Genomic DNA, 14,674 nt, shown 5'->3' on the forward strand with positions numbered 1-14,674 from the left:
GCACTGTGAGCTCAGCAATTCAGAAGACACCAATCAGCATTTACAGACCAAAAAAACCTCCAAAAACATTTTTTTTTTATACACTCCGTACTTCAAAAACGAGGAGGGGCCACTGCAGGTGGTGTGAATGCATAAACGGAGCTAGTGAGTCTTCCAGGCACTTGTGCATAAAGTATTACAGGTCTCGTAAAGGATGACGTAGGACAAACATGGGTGAGGCTGATGGCAGAAAATCGCAGGGGGGGGGGGGAAAGAAGTGTCAAATGAATAATTTATAATGAATAATAGCTACACTGCTGATGTATGAGGTAAGCACTCGATGGGAAGCGCGGGGAGGGGGAAGAAGAAAAAAAAAAAAAAACACCACGTCTCTACGCCTTCACACTAACTGGTTATGGGGATTATTCTAGAAGTAAATACAGGTAAAGTACTCTACTCATCCTGTGGACCGTTTCCTGCAGCAAGTTTACAATGCAAGCCTATCACTACGTCTCCTGCTGTTGACAAGTGATTGACAAAAGTAAATGGTTCGATCAAATGCATCAATGCCACCACTCGGTCTTTTTTTTTTTTTTTTTTTTTAAGTTCAATACAAAGACAAAAACTAGCATTCGACTGAGTCTCACTCCTTTAGAAGAATCAATCAATCAATCTCTAGATGGAGGCCTGAATTATGACCTTACTGTTCCCTTCAACGATAGCTTTATGATCTGTGATGACTGCGTTATAATCCAGACTACTGAGCAATGCCGTAAATCTGAAAAGCAACTCTGTGCTCAAGAAGCAAGACGCACACTCCAACTGCAGGGAACGGTGTAGGTCATAAAACAAGCCAGGATCGAACTGGACAAACAACTTTTCTTATACAGGCTGAAAGAAACAGTGTGATGATCGTGGTGACGTGTTAATCAATTTGCAAGAGCTTTGGTCATACAGTGCAGACTGCAGTGCTCAGCTTGTGTCAGTCATCTGAATTTGGATCGTCTTAACCATCCTGATTTGAGCAAGCCTGCATGAATACATGTGCTCTGGGGGGCATTTCCGCCAGGTCCGTCAGCAACGGCGAAACAAAGACAGTGAAGCAAGAAGCAGCAGCAGCAGCAGCGAGGGGCAAAGGAGAGCGAGGCATTTAGAAAAGGTCACTGCTTGTCCCTCAGGTGTCTACTTAGCAGGAAACCTTGCATCATGACTACTAAAAGGTCTTGTGAGCACTCACTCAATCACACGTCCATATTAAAGGAAGGTAGAGCATGTGAGGCAGCCTGCAAAAAGCCGTCGGAAGTCGTGAGAGCTTGATTCTGAAAAAAGGTTTGGCAGTAATATAGCTTGGCATGTCTATTTTAAGGAAACAAATTTTTCCCAAAATGACAGAAATAGGCAGTACGGTGGTGTAGTGGTTAGCACTGTCGCCTCACAGCAAGAAGGTCCGGGTTCGAGCCCAGCAGCCGGTGAGGGCCTTTCTGTGCGGAGTTTGCATGTTCTCCCCATGTCTGCGTGGGTTTCCTCCGGGTGCTCCGGTTTCCCCCACAGTCCAAAGACATGCAGGTTAGGCTAACTGGTGACTCTAAATTGACCGTAGGTGTGAATGGTTGTATGTCTTTGTATCAGCCCTGTGATGACCTGGCGACTTGTCCAGGATGTACCCTGCCTCTCACCCATAGTCAGCTGGGATAGGCTCCAACTTGCCTGCGACCCTGTACAGGATAAGCGGCTAGAGATAATGGATGGATGGACATGGAAATATTTTTACTCTGGTTAATCTCCAACCTTGCCTTGGTGTTTCTTTGTTATGCAAAGATCAGATCAGGAGCCAGTTTAACAAATGTAGCATTAGGTAAAAACAGTCAGTCTGCTTAAAAATGTTTAAAACCCCTGCTAGTTAAGTGTGATTTCCTCACAATTCAATATGTGCGTTTACATGCACATCCAAATCGAGCTACTGTCGGTAATCGAGCTAAGGGTCCCAGCAGGGGTGCCAGAGAAATCCAATCCTACATGCACACAAGCTATTCAAGCTATTGTGTGAGGTACATTGTGCACCCGAGCCACAGGTGGCGCTACACGCCCCATCGTGTTGGTACACTTCCGGTTGTCGTCATGAAGAAGAGCTATTCAAGAGTATAAACAAAGTTATCAGTTCAGTGTTCACAAGAAGAACGACGACGAGGACAGCAACATCGAGAGATGTTGTTCCTCCTGACCTCTTCTGCTGCTCGCTACTACTACTGTTGTCATGCCGACCGAGGCTGTTGTGTTTCCCGCTTGTGGTCTCGTCACTCCCGGAAGGGGCAGTGCTGAAGTAAGTAGCTCGACTACGTAGCTCGATAGGGTTTACATGCACTAAGTAGCTCGGCTACAATCGCATAATCTAGGTCGCGTAGCTCGATTACGAGAAATCCAGTTCGGTTCGATTTCAGCCGAGCTAAGGTGTTTCCATGGCATTTAGAACTTCGATTTCAGTCGAGCTACGGCAGAAATTCGATTTTCTCTATGTGCATGTAAACGCAAATGAGATTTTTGGATAGTTGGACTACATAATAAAGTAGAATTCGGTTTGCGATCAACAAGCAGCTGTCAACATGTCTGGGACTCCGGAGAAGAGTAGGACACTCTGTACGCATGACCGCAATAATGAGAAATTTAACCAACAAAATGGCACTGACTGAAATTAGTGCAGTCAGGAGAGATGATCAAAATGACAAGAACACAGAGAGCCAAAATGACAATCAGCAGTTGCAAGTGTAAACATAATTTGGCAGTAACACTATTTTTCTACGAGTTGCTTCTACAAATTTCGCATTAAAATGCTACATAAATTCAATCTCAAGTTTATTACCTCTGCCAAGGAGGTTGTGTTTTTGGTGTGGTTTGTCTGGCTGACTGTACTATAAGCAGGATTGCACAAAAAAAAAAAAAAAAAAAAAAAAAAAAAAAACCACACCACATACTGACCCAATTTCCATGAAACTTGGTGGAAGGGTTTAGCATGGATCACAGAAGAGCTGGCTACATTTTGGAGTGGATCAGAGTCACGGGGCAGAGCCACAGCATTTGGCCTTGGCAGAAGTCTATGCTCAAAAATGCCATACATTAAGATTAAGATCCAGTAGGTGGCAGTAAAGTTGAATAGTGATACAACATAGCCAGTGCAGAAATACGTCCATCCATCGCCGCTTTATCCTGTTCTACAGGGTCGCAGGCAAGCTGGAGCCTATCCCAGCTAACCATGGGCGAAAGGCGGGGTACACCCTGGACAAGTTGCCAGGTCATCGCAGGGCTGACACATAGACACAGACAACCATTCACACTCACATTCACACCTACGGTCAATTTAGAGTCACCAGTTAACCTAACCTGCATGTCTTTGGACTGTGGGGGAAACCGGCACACCCGGAGGAAACCCATGCAGACACTGGGAGTGCATGCAAACCCCACACAGAAAGGCCCTCGCCGGCCTCGAACCCAGGACCTTCTTGCTGTGAGGCGACAGTGCTAACCACTACACCACCGTGCCGCCCTGTAGAAATACAATGACTCCATACTCGGGGGCAACCTAAAATGGTTGCGGTTGCAGATTTGCACATCACAGAAGGGTCGACTATTATCCTTGGCAGAGTTCTGCACTCCCCAAATGCCCTTCTAGTTTCTGATTGCGATGTGTACAAAAGGAAAACTTATTTCGGTTCGGGAAAACCTGTAGTTTTCCGAACTACATCAAGTCTAAATTGTCAAAGTTTGCCCGCAAGGATTTTCCCAGGCTGCCACACATCTGGTATATATGAAAAAGAACGAAGGAGGAGGGAACGAAATCTTTTGCCTCATTTATTATTAAAACAAAAGTATACCGTACAGGTGGTTTAGGCCAGGCACTTGCAAAGAGCTTAACGTATCACCAGAATGGAGATGGAGGGGGAAACATGGCTGAGATCAGGCACTAGGAAAGTCTATACAGTCACATATCTGGAGGGGATAAACCTATCACTGGATCCCTGGTGTGTGCCGTCCTCTGCAATCACCCTCACAAAATAGGGCAAGCGCATAACGGCCTGGGTTTGCTCAGCAAAGCCTGAGCCTCAGCTAGGGATTAGTAAGGAGGGCTGATTCACGCATGGCCAAGGCTTTTAAATGGTTGTTACCTGGAGCTGTTAAAGAAAAAAAAAATGACAACACAGAAAAAACAAAACAAACCAAAGATAATGTTAGAAAGAGAACAGAGAACGAAAAATATTCAGCAGCGTTGTGATACTCAACCATTTCCACATCCCAATCACATGTGTATGCATGTCAACAGTTTTATCTTACAGGGAAATAAACAATTTCCCTTTTTTTTTTAATAAAAAGAGACAAATATTCACTTGCGTAGCAATGCATATTTGTTTATACAGAGCAAACTTAAAGAAAGGCTGACATTAATGCAGGTAACTGAAGAAAAAAAAAAAAAAAAACACAAATGAGTGAGCAGACAGACAGGAGGGCGGTACAGCATGAAGAGGACGATGAGCGGGACGCTTACAGTTGAGGTCCATGTACCAGGCGTCATCGCCATACTGGTACTTCCAGATGGATTGTCCGATGGAGCAAACCAGAGAGATGGCCAACAAGCAGCCGAACAGCACTAGGATCTGAAAGTTGGTGATGCGTTCGACGTTGGACAGCTTCAGTGGAGGCCGTGTGGAGTTCTGAAAACAGAGTAATTGTAATTCGTAACCCAAAATCATGAAACGAATTAGACTGAACAGAAATCAACAGACAAGGCCTTTGCGGCTTCCGTTGTGCAGAGCATGGGGATGAATAAAGCATGTGCACACTGACACAGCAGGGTGTTTAACTCCATCATACATCAGCATCTGCAGTCATCAGCCTCAACTGCCTCTGCAACAGACTACTGCTTTGCCGTTTCGGCAAACTCTTGGGGCGTTTAAACGCTCCTTTAGGAAATCCTCTGTCGAGAAACGTGCTTAACTGAAATGCGATGGAAGATGAGATGAGAAGGCTCACCTGCATGAGCTTCGTGTCGTGGCCTGTGTAAACCACAATGCCGTGCACCCACTGTGTGTTTCTGAGCTGCGCGCCTCTCAGGAGGATCTGATCTGGACCCAGCGGCACCGTGCTGGATTAAGAAATAAACGGGTACACAGTCACACACAGTTAAAAAGTAATACTTCGGCAGGATGATAGGAAGTCACTAGTACTGAAGTCATTTTCAAACTTGCTTCATTTCTTAATTAACGTGTTATCCCATTACATTTTCGGTTTTAATAACCTTATATCGTGACTCGTATTGGCAACTAATTGCAATTAAATATTATACTCCTCTGTCTATTCGGTTTTTAGTAGTGCTGTCAAGCGATTAAAATATTTAATCGTGATTAATGTCGCGACAGTCATAGTTAACTCGCGATTAATCGCAATTTAATCGCACATTTTTGTCACATAAAAAAACATTGTAATTCTCTTATCAGCATAAAAAAGTGAATGGGCTTGCTTTGTACCAATGTTTTGTTTTGTTTTTTATTGCAAAGCATAACATGTCTTGACACAGCCACTGCAAAGTGAAACCTAAGCCGAGCACCGGCGCAGGGCTAGCAAGAGAACCATGAGTGAAATGATCTACTGTTTGAGTTAGTCTACAACTCTAATCAGAGAGACAGGTTACACAGTGACGGTAGGCTTGACATGCTTGATTATAATATAAAGTACACTATTATATTAAGTTTAAGTTGTTCGTTGATAAATATTGCATTGAATCTGATCTTTACTGTTTCAGCTCACTTAACACATTTTGTACTTTTACACTTTGTCTGTTGATGCGTCGCGCTGTCCAATCAGAGGCAGCCAAATTTGCATATTACAGGAAGGATTTCTGGGATAGCATTGAGTTTACACTTCAGAGGGATCTGGCTTCTTTAGACGCTGTCTTCTTAAAACTGAATAAATATTTAATAAAGAGCCAAATTAGCCAGTCTTTTGAATGTCTCTTTTCAAAGAACGGATCACAAAGATGCGGATCCCATCAAAGAGCCATAAATCCCATCTCTACTAGCGCGCCCTGCCCGCGCTGGTTCTTGGGGGGGGGCAGAGGACTCTGGCTGTGCGTGGCGTGGCATTACAGTCTAGCTGCTATCGGTTTTCTAAGCAAAGTCTCTGTTCCAAGTTCAAAATTATCGCCGTTAAAATTGAGTCAAGTTAACGCGTTAATAACGCAACATTTTTGACAGCACTAGTTTTCAGCCATGTTGAATTTAGTTCGTTTGGTCCACGGCAGGCGTTGCTTATCGAGACTTGTGCGAGACTTCGAAACGTCAAGTGTCAGCGCCGCCATTTTGAAAACTGTTTTCCAAACGAAATCTTGCACAAAAAACGAGTTTAAATGACGATTACTGCCTACTTTTTTCAAACTTTCTTGATTGCTATCAAAAAACAAACAAACCTTCCGACTTGATTACATCAGCATTCGAAAGAGGGCGCGCACATCTTTTGACAACGTTGGCAGATGTCGGTCACTTTGATTTCCGCTGTACGTTTTACTTCCGTCCTACGATGTCTCGCACAGGTCTCAGCGAATCTCGTTTACGGCCATTGCTTTGACATATGGACTGATATTACAGAGCATATTTCAAACGCTCAGAACTCGCTATAGCAGTGACAAAATAGCTGTCAGAAATGCATTCCGATATTTAATAAAATGAGAGAAATAGAATTTTGATGAAAAAAAAATTGCCTTCAGTTCTCCTTTAACACTTTGGGGAAAAGGAGTACGATTGTTTTACCACAAAAAACAATACAACAAAATCCACTGGAACTTTCTGGAATTTATTTTTTTCGCAGTGCGCTTTTCATTAAATCCTGCGCTCTGATTGGCTGACGAGCGGGTCGGTATCCTATGGTACGGACCCCAGTTACGGACCTCTGGCGACTCACTTGTTCATAACAAACAACATAGTAGCAATTTTTGTCAACACTTAAGATTTATTTATAAGATTATCAAAAATCTTATAAATTTTTGCCAGCATTTCTCAGGAGAATAGCATTAATTTTACAGCATGGATAGCGATAATGACAGTGTTCACAGCGAAAGCGAGTTTTACTACCCTGAGGAAGAAGAAATAAAAGAAAACATTTCAGGAGAAAGCTAAAAACCTCTAACTTGCTAACGCCGAGCAAAAACATGGCTGAATCCTGAATGACTCAATTTTGTATAAATAGGGGACTACACAGGCGGCAAAATGTAGTTGTTTTTTTTTTTCCCTGCCATGGAAGTGCACTTGTATACCGAGGAGGAAGCGACTTGCATTACAGCCGTGAATGAGGATTCAAAATGGCGGCTCGGCTCGGTTTTCCCTTTCGGGCGCTCTCGTTTTCTGTTAGAATTTGGTAAAGAAAAAAATAAATATATTATTTACCAGCTTAAGGTCGGTCCGTATGGTGAAATACCGTGACCTTGGCCTTGAATACTGACCTCGGCCCAGAGGGCTTCGCTCAGTACTTTCAAGACCTTGGTCACGGTGTTTCACAATACGGACCTCCCAGCTGGTAAATATATGCATCAACAATGTCTAAAGAAAAGAAAGGAAGCTGTGGGACCACTGCTCTATCAAGGTACATTTAGTTCTGAAATTCAATCACAGCTTTAAAAAGTAATAAATAATCTCAATTAAAAAAAAAAAAAAAAAAATTATAAACCAAATGAAGCTTTAACAGAATATTTTAGTGCAGTGATCATCTTCAGGCACTCATTCAGAACACAATGTCTAAAAACATCGACATGCAGAGGACATTTCCATCATTAATATTTCAGCTTCTTCTCTCATAAATCTGACTCCTCTTGATCAATATTTCAAGTGTATGTAATACACCCTGTGAATACTCTTCCGTCAGCGCCTCACCTGACCCTTTCTAAACTCACGCCGTGTCCCCTTGTCCCTCTCACCTGTGTCCATCCAAACGGATGTTGCCTACAAACTCGTACAGGTGTCTGTTGGGGCTCTCGCACTCCATACGACCAGACAGACGCATCAGACTGTCGATGTCCTTTATCTCAGAGGTGACCTGAAGGCCCTAGGAATAATTAAAAAGAAATGTGCTACAGCATCACAATAAGCTTTTCTAGAGATCAAGCCATGATCGCAATGTAAAGAGTCAAAGACGAGGAGAGTTTGCATCCTAATCAATATTATACAGATACACGCACTGGCAAGTTTATTTAACTTCCTGTTTGCTGCTCAATCATGTGGCATCGGTGCAATGCAGAAAATAATTTACTAACTTTTATAGCGCCATTTACATACCAGGATCAAAAGCGCTTTACAATATACAATTAAAATACAGGGTGTTTCAAAAAAATGTGATATTATTTGAGACGCAAATATCCCAGAAAGGCGGCACGGTGGTGTAGTGGTTAGCGCTGTCGCCTCACAGCAAGAAGGTCCTGGGTTCGAGCCCCGGGGCCGGCGAGGGCCTTTCTGTGTGGAGTTTGCATGTTCTCCCCGTGTCCGCGTGGGTTTCCTCCGGGTGCTCCGGTTTCCCCCACAGTCCAAAGACATGCAGGTTAGGTTAACTGGTGACTCTAAATTGACCGTAGGTGTGAATGTGAATGGTTGTCTGTGTCTATGTGTCAGCCCTGTGATGACCTGGCGACTTGTCCAGGGTGTACCCCGCCTTTCGCCTGTAGTCAGCTGGGATAGGCTCCAGCTTGCCTGCGACCCTGTAGAAGGATAAAGCGGCTAGAGATAATGAGATGAGATGAGATATCCCAGAAACTACATAGTCGAGGCAAATGAAACTGGACAGGCTTAACGTTGAGCAATACAAGATTTATTCCTCAAAATTTGAATGAGAAATTCAAAAAGGGATGTGGATTCCATGCACGATTCTGCAAATTTTCAATATACGCACTGCCTGAGGCACAGACAGCTTTCCTCTTTGAACGTTTTGTGCCATGTCCAAATCTGCATTGCAGTTGGTGCATTTTTAGAGAATTCTCTCTCTTATAAATGCACGCTGCACAGTCTTGTTCGAGCGGACTCTAACACACAAAACGCCTTTTCTTTTCCAGTGAATGGCATTTCTATACCTAAAAAGATAAAAACAAAAAACATTAAAACATAAAATATTGACCTGTTTCTACACATGCTGTTAAAAATTTGATGTCAACTGAACGAGAATTGGCAAAGTTATTAGATTGTGATATGATTAATTTTTTGAAACACCCTGTACAATAAGAGAAAACAATACAGCCACGAATAATAAAATTCATTCATGAAGTCAAAATGCAGCCCTAAACAAATGCGTCTTCAATTTGCGTTTAAAAACAGTGATTTGATTTCACGAAGACAAGCAGGAAGACTGTTCCATAAAGTTGGTGCAGCATAAGTAAAAACACCCTGCAGTTTACGCATGATCTCCCGAGGAACTGCTACCAAGTAGTTATTATTAGAATGTAAACAATATGAGCTCTTTTGTTCGATACTAAAACCATGCAGATGACGGTCAAGAGCTTCAGTAAATGTACACGATTAAAGAAGAACTGAAGGCAAATTTTTTATCATCAAAATTCTCATTTTATTAAATATCGGAATGCATTTTTGAGAGCTATTTTGTCCCTGCTATAGCGAGTTCTGAGTGTTTGAAATATGCTATGTAATATATCAGCCCATATGTCAAAGCAAATGTCTGTAAATGAGATTCGTCAAGACCTGTGCGAGACATCGTAAGACGGAAGTAAAACGTACAGCGGAAATCAAAGTGACTGACATCTGCCAACGCTGTCAAAAGACGCGCGCGCCCTCTTTCGAATGCTGATGTAATCAAGCCAGAAGTTGTGTTTGTTTTGATAGCAGTCAGGAAAGTTTGAAAGAAAGTAGGCAGTAATCGTCATTTAAACTCGTTTTTGTGTAATATTTCTTTGGAAAACAGTTTTCAAAAATGGCGGCACCGACACCTGGCTGACACTTGACGTTTCGAAGTCTCGCACAAGTCTCGTGAAGATCGCGCGGATAAGCGACGCCTGCCGTGGACCAAATGAACTAAATTCAACATGGCTAAAAACCGAATAGGCCGATAAGTATAATATTTAATTGCAATTAGTTGCCGATATGAGTCAAGATATAAGGTTACTAAAACCGAAAACGTAATTGAATAACACGTTAATTAAGAAATAAAGCAAGTTTAAAAATGGCTTCAGTTCTCCTTTAAACATCATAGTGATTTGCTTGTTAGTGCCAGAAGGACCGATTTGTTTATTTCAGAAACCGATCTCATGCACAACAGTCTCTAGAGTTTACACAGGATGGTGCAGAAAACAAAAACCATCCAGTGAGTAGTAGTTCTGCAGGTGGAAAACACCCTGTGATCAGAGAACCGTTACATGCTGAAGGAAGGCTACAGTAACTCAACTAACCACTTTTTACAACCATGCTGAGCAGAAAAGCATCTCAGAAAACACAAAACATGAAAAGGTGTGAAAAAAAAAAAAAAATCGCAATACTTAGAACATTTCAGCGGTACAAGAGGAATAATGTTGAGGTAGAGACGGACGATGACCGTAGAAGGCCATATCAGGTTCCACCCCTGTCAGCCAAGGTAGTGTTTACATTAGACCGTATCAGAGGATCATCAGATTAACGTTTTTAAAACGATTTGCGTGCACACAGCAACGCCAATACACGATTCGCGTGCACACAGCAACGCCAATACACGGATACGCTCGGCTCCGCAGGCATCCTGCGCTCCAAATCACTCCGCCCTGAACAGCGAGTGCCCTCTGGAGGGTGCGCACTCCGGCCCTGCGCAGCTCACAGAGCGCGCGAGTGAAGCGCACGAGCAGTGATTCGGGACAAATAGCAGGAAGTGAAAGCCCACGCCGTTTTTCAGCAGTCGCGTCACATGACCAACGTGGCATGACCAACGCCAGCGAATCAGGAAGGTGGATGTCACAGTGACGTTGTCCAATGACGACGTCAGCTAGAGCTCAGCACAGCGTATCCTCGTTCCTCAATGTTCACACAGCACCGGATCAGATACGTAATGGATTGAATACGTGGGCCCTGGCGGATTCAAGTTGTTCCGCCTGTGGAGTCGTTTCCCGGCGTTTTAATGTGAACGGACAGTGCATCCGCGATGAAAACGAGACGGATACGGTCTAATGTAAACACCACCCAAGATCAGGAATGTTGATGTGGAACGTCCATGAGGCTACAGTTTGGACAGACTCACTAAAACTGAACAGCTGGAGATCAGAAAAGCATCACCTGGTGTTTTATCATTCTGTGTAAACTCTTGAGACTGCTGTGTGAGAAAATCCCAGGAGATAAGCAATTTCTGAAATAGTCAATCAAATGCATGAAAGATTTAAAATGTAAAGCGGCATATGGAAAATACACTTTAAAATGAATTTTCAAAAAGATGCGCTGAAAAATACCCAAGCGCACAGTCAAGTTTGGACACACCTACTAATTCAATGGTTTATTATTATTAATAATAGATATTTATTGCATTTTTATTATTTAATATGTACTGTTTGATCTCAAACGCATTAAAGCGGCAAGAAATTGCACTAATTAACTTTTGACGAGGCACCTGTTAATTGAAACCCCCTTCCAGGTGACTACCTCATGAAGCTGGTTAAGAATGACGATAGTTGTCAAAGCCATATAAGGCTTACTTTTCAATATATAGTGCTTTGATAATGTGAAATGTTGCTCAGTACAAATTATACATATACAGTAGTACCAGTCAAAAAAAAAAAAGTTTGTACACCCCTACTCATTCATTCATGGGCATTTTCTGTATTTTGATTATTATTTTAAGACATCGAGGTACCGGTAAATGGTGGCTAGTTTGAAGAATCTAAAACATGAAACACTGTTTTTAATACTTTTTGTTTACCGCGCAATTCCATACATGTTCCATATGTCATTTCAAAGTTTTGATGTCTTAAAATAGTCAAAATACAGAAAAAACACCCATGAATGAATGAGTAGGGGTGTACAAACTTTTGACTGGTACTACTGCATATGTATAATTTGTACTGAGCAACATTTCACATTATCAAAGCACTATATATTGAAAAATAAGCCTTATATGGCTTTGACAAGTACTGTCATTGTCTTAACCAGCTTCATGAGGAAGTCACCTGGAAGGGCGTTTCAATTAACAGGTGCCTCGTCAAAAGTTAATCAGTGCAATTTCTTGCCGCTTTAATGCGTTTGAGATCAAATGGTAAATATTAAAATAATAAAAATGAGCGATTTGTCCTGAGCGATATTTCACATCATCAAAGTAAACCTTAGATCACTTTGACAACTAGTCTAGTATAAACCCCTGACCGATAAATTTAACGACATGTCTCGGGGGGGAGAAAGAGAGCTCCTATTGAGAGGTGGTGCTTATAAAAATAAAATACTCACTTGTCTGATTTTGAGATTGGTTTCTCCATCCAGGTTTGAGGTTTCTATATAACACATTCCTTGAGGTTCACTATAATGCAGTAAAGAGTATAATTATAAAGGAAATTTAGCATTCGAGACAAACTGATCATCAGACACTCGAAAATCTTTAAAATGTTATGATTAGTTTTACAGGCCAGTGAATAAATGTTAAATATTCGGTAATGACATTCAAATCACACAAATGTTACACACAGAAAAGTCTGGATACTTGTATGATTTATTAGGTTACAAATGTGGGCTGGTGAAAGCGCTAAATGCAAGACTCAAAGCCAAAGATGTCAGGTGTATGACGCACAACGTAGAAAATCTTGTTTTTAAGCCACAAGGCCTCAAAGACGCGAACATTTCTGCAGCTACAAAAACATACCAACACTTCTAAAGCCAACTCGCCTCTGCACATCTACAAAACTCCCAAAAATGCAGCACGCTGACATCTTTGCTTGTTAAACAAGTCTTGGATTGAGCTGTTTTCTAGTTTAGTTACACAATCATGCAACAAAGGAGAATGCAACGGTGACGCAGCACACAGACGGAATGTTAACACTGAATGCAAAAGCGTAAGGCAGATTCTACCATAACACAGAGGCCAGTTAAGTCCCATCTCCTTAAATTGCTGAATTGATTATTTTGATCATTCTATTAAGTTTTTCTAGTAGCATTTGGGGTCTTGGACATTGACAGTAAATTTTAGGACAGTAGTCCTGGTAACTAATTAATAAAAGCCTGACATGACATGCTAAACGACAATAGAAACATCGGTTTCTATCATCAAAATCTGACAAACTAACGTCTACCATCATATTCTGACAGACACTCTAGATGACCATAGCAACAAAACTGTTTCTTACATTATTAATCTGACAAATTTAGTAATATTATTAAATACCTCATCACTAGAACCAAATAATAAAATAAAATATTGAAATAAAAAAAGATAAAATTTATTTTCAAAATTGAAATATCAACAATAATTGTCAGAACAGTGACGATAGACACGACTGGGTCACTTTCGCGGGGAAATAACACATTGAAATGGCCTGTCGGCTGAAAGGGTCGCAAGTGGCTCTGATTTATCTCAACTTGCGATAGTTTTCCTCCAGAAAAATTTAAATATGACGCACAAATATATTCTCAATGTTTCTATCGTCAAAAATTTCTATCGTCAGGATAGCTGACGGAAAATCTTGCCTTGATTTATTTGATGAAATCTAGCTGTCAGAACTCCAAGTCTTGCCCGGAAGTAAATGTCTGCTGTCACAAAAATCATGCGCAGTAGAATTTCCTCTTTGCGTCAGTCAACATGTGCGTGGCGAGGGCTTGAATTTTGCTATCGTCAGGTGCATCAGACTGACGATAGCATTTTTTAAAAATAACTGTGGGCTTCTCTCGTGAACGAAATAGTTTTTTCGCTGTTAATCTATTTCAACTCTATCTGTTGACACCCAAAAATGATAAAGCCTGCTTCCACACGATAACTACCAAAGATCCATAATGGCCGAGTCTATCGTCAGGTCATCTGACAGAAATTCACTGACGATAGCAACAGGGATAATGAAAGGGATTTTTAAAATGGGAGTTATGTCTGTCAGATATGTCAAAGAAATAGAACTTTATTCTTTAAAAATCTTTTATTGATATACTCAGTGTATTTTTAAATGACGTGCTGTTTTAGAAGACCAAATACCATATTTTCAATCTTGAAAATATTACCTCACTGAAAAAAGGACAAGAAAAATTTCTTATTTTGTGGGCAAGTGGTTAATGGATCCAGTTACGGTAGAATCTGCCTCAATACCTAAACCACAGAGAGGTTTATATATTTATTAAATATAATAGTCAAAGAACTATCCGTATCCTCTTGGTTCATGCAGTTTGCCTTTATATAATATCCAATTATATCCTTCAGCTACACAATGACCGTGTCCAAAACAGTGTCTCTAACTAAAGGAGTCAATGGTGTCTCAAAAGTATCGGTGTTCCAGTCTTTTATATTCTATTCAATTCTCCAACAGATCTCAGATACAGTGTCGTTAGAGCTAAAACGGTGTTCATTTAGCAACATGCAGCCATGCACTACCTCAGTGTACACGCCATTCACAGCCAGCAGACTTCTTTCAAGGCCTTTCAGTAAAGTGTACTACACGTAAAGTATAACTAACGGAAATACAAACTGCAATTAGGGATGCATCCATACTGATACGGGCATCAGGTACCAGTCTGATACC

At 41.4% G+C, this 14,674-nt stretch overlaps 1 protein-coding gene across 2 annotated transcripts in view; it reads right to left on the bottom strand.

Annotated features, from left to right (window-relative positions):
- atp8a1 (ATPase phospholipid transporting 8A1) overlaps window positions 1–14,674 on the bottom strand; it is a 318,944-nt gene that overhangs the window by 181,246 nt on the left and 123,024 nt on the right. For both annotated transcript variants that reach the window (XM_060928098.1, XM_060928097.1), the window contains exons 8-11: window positions 12,408–12,477; window positions 7,931–8,058; window positions 4,999–5,110; window positions 4,514–4,679 (exon numbers count right to left, since the gene is read on the bottom strand). In XM_060928098.1, the coding sequence (XP_060784081.1) occupies window positions 4,514–4,679; window positions 4,999–5,110; window positions 7,931–8,058; window positions 12,408–12,477 (476 nt within the window). The remainder of the gene's footprint in view (window positions 1–4,513; window positions 4,680–4,998; window positions 5,111–7,930; window positions 8,059–12,407; window positions 12,478–14,674) is intronic.

Source organism: Neoarius graeffei, chromosome 8, assembly GCF_027579695.1.
Source record: "Neoarius graeffei isolate fNeoGra1 chromosome 8, fNeoGra1.pri, whole genome shotgun sequence".
Lineage (NCBI taxonomy): Eukaryota > Metazoa > Chordata > Actinopteri > Siluriformes > Ariidae > Neoarius > Neoarius graeffei.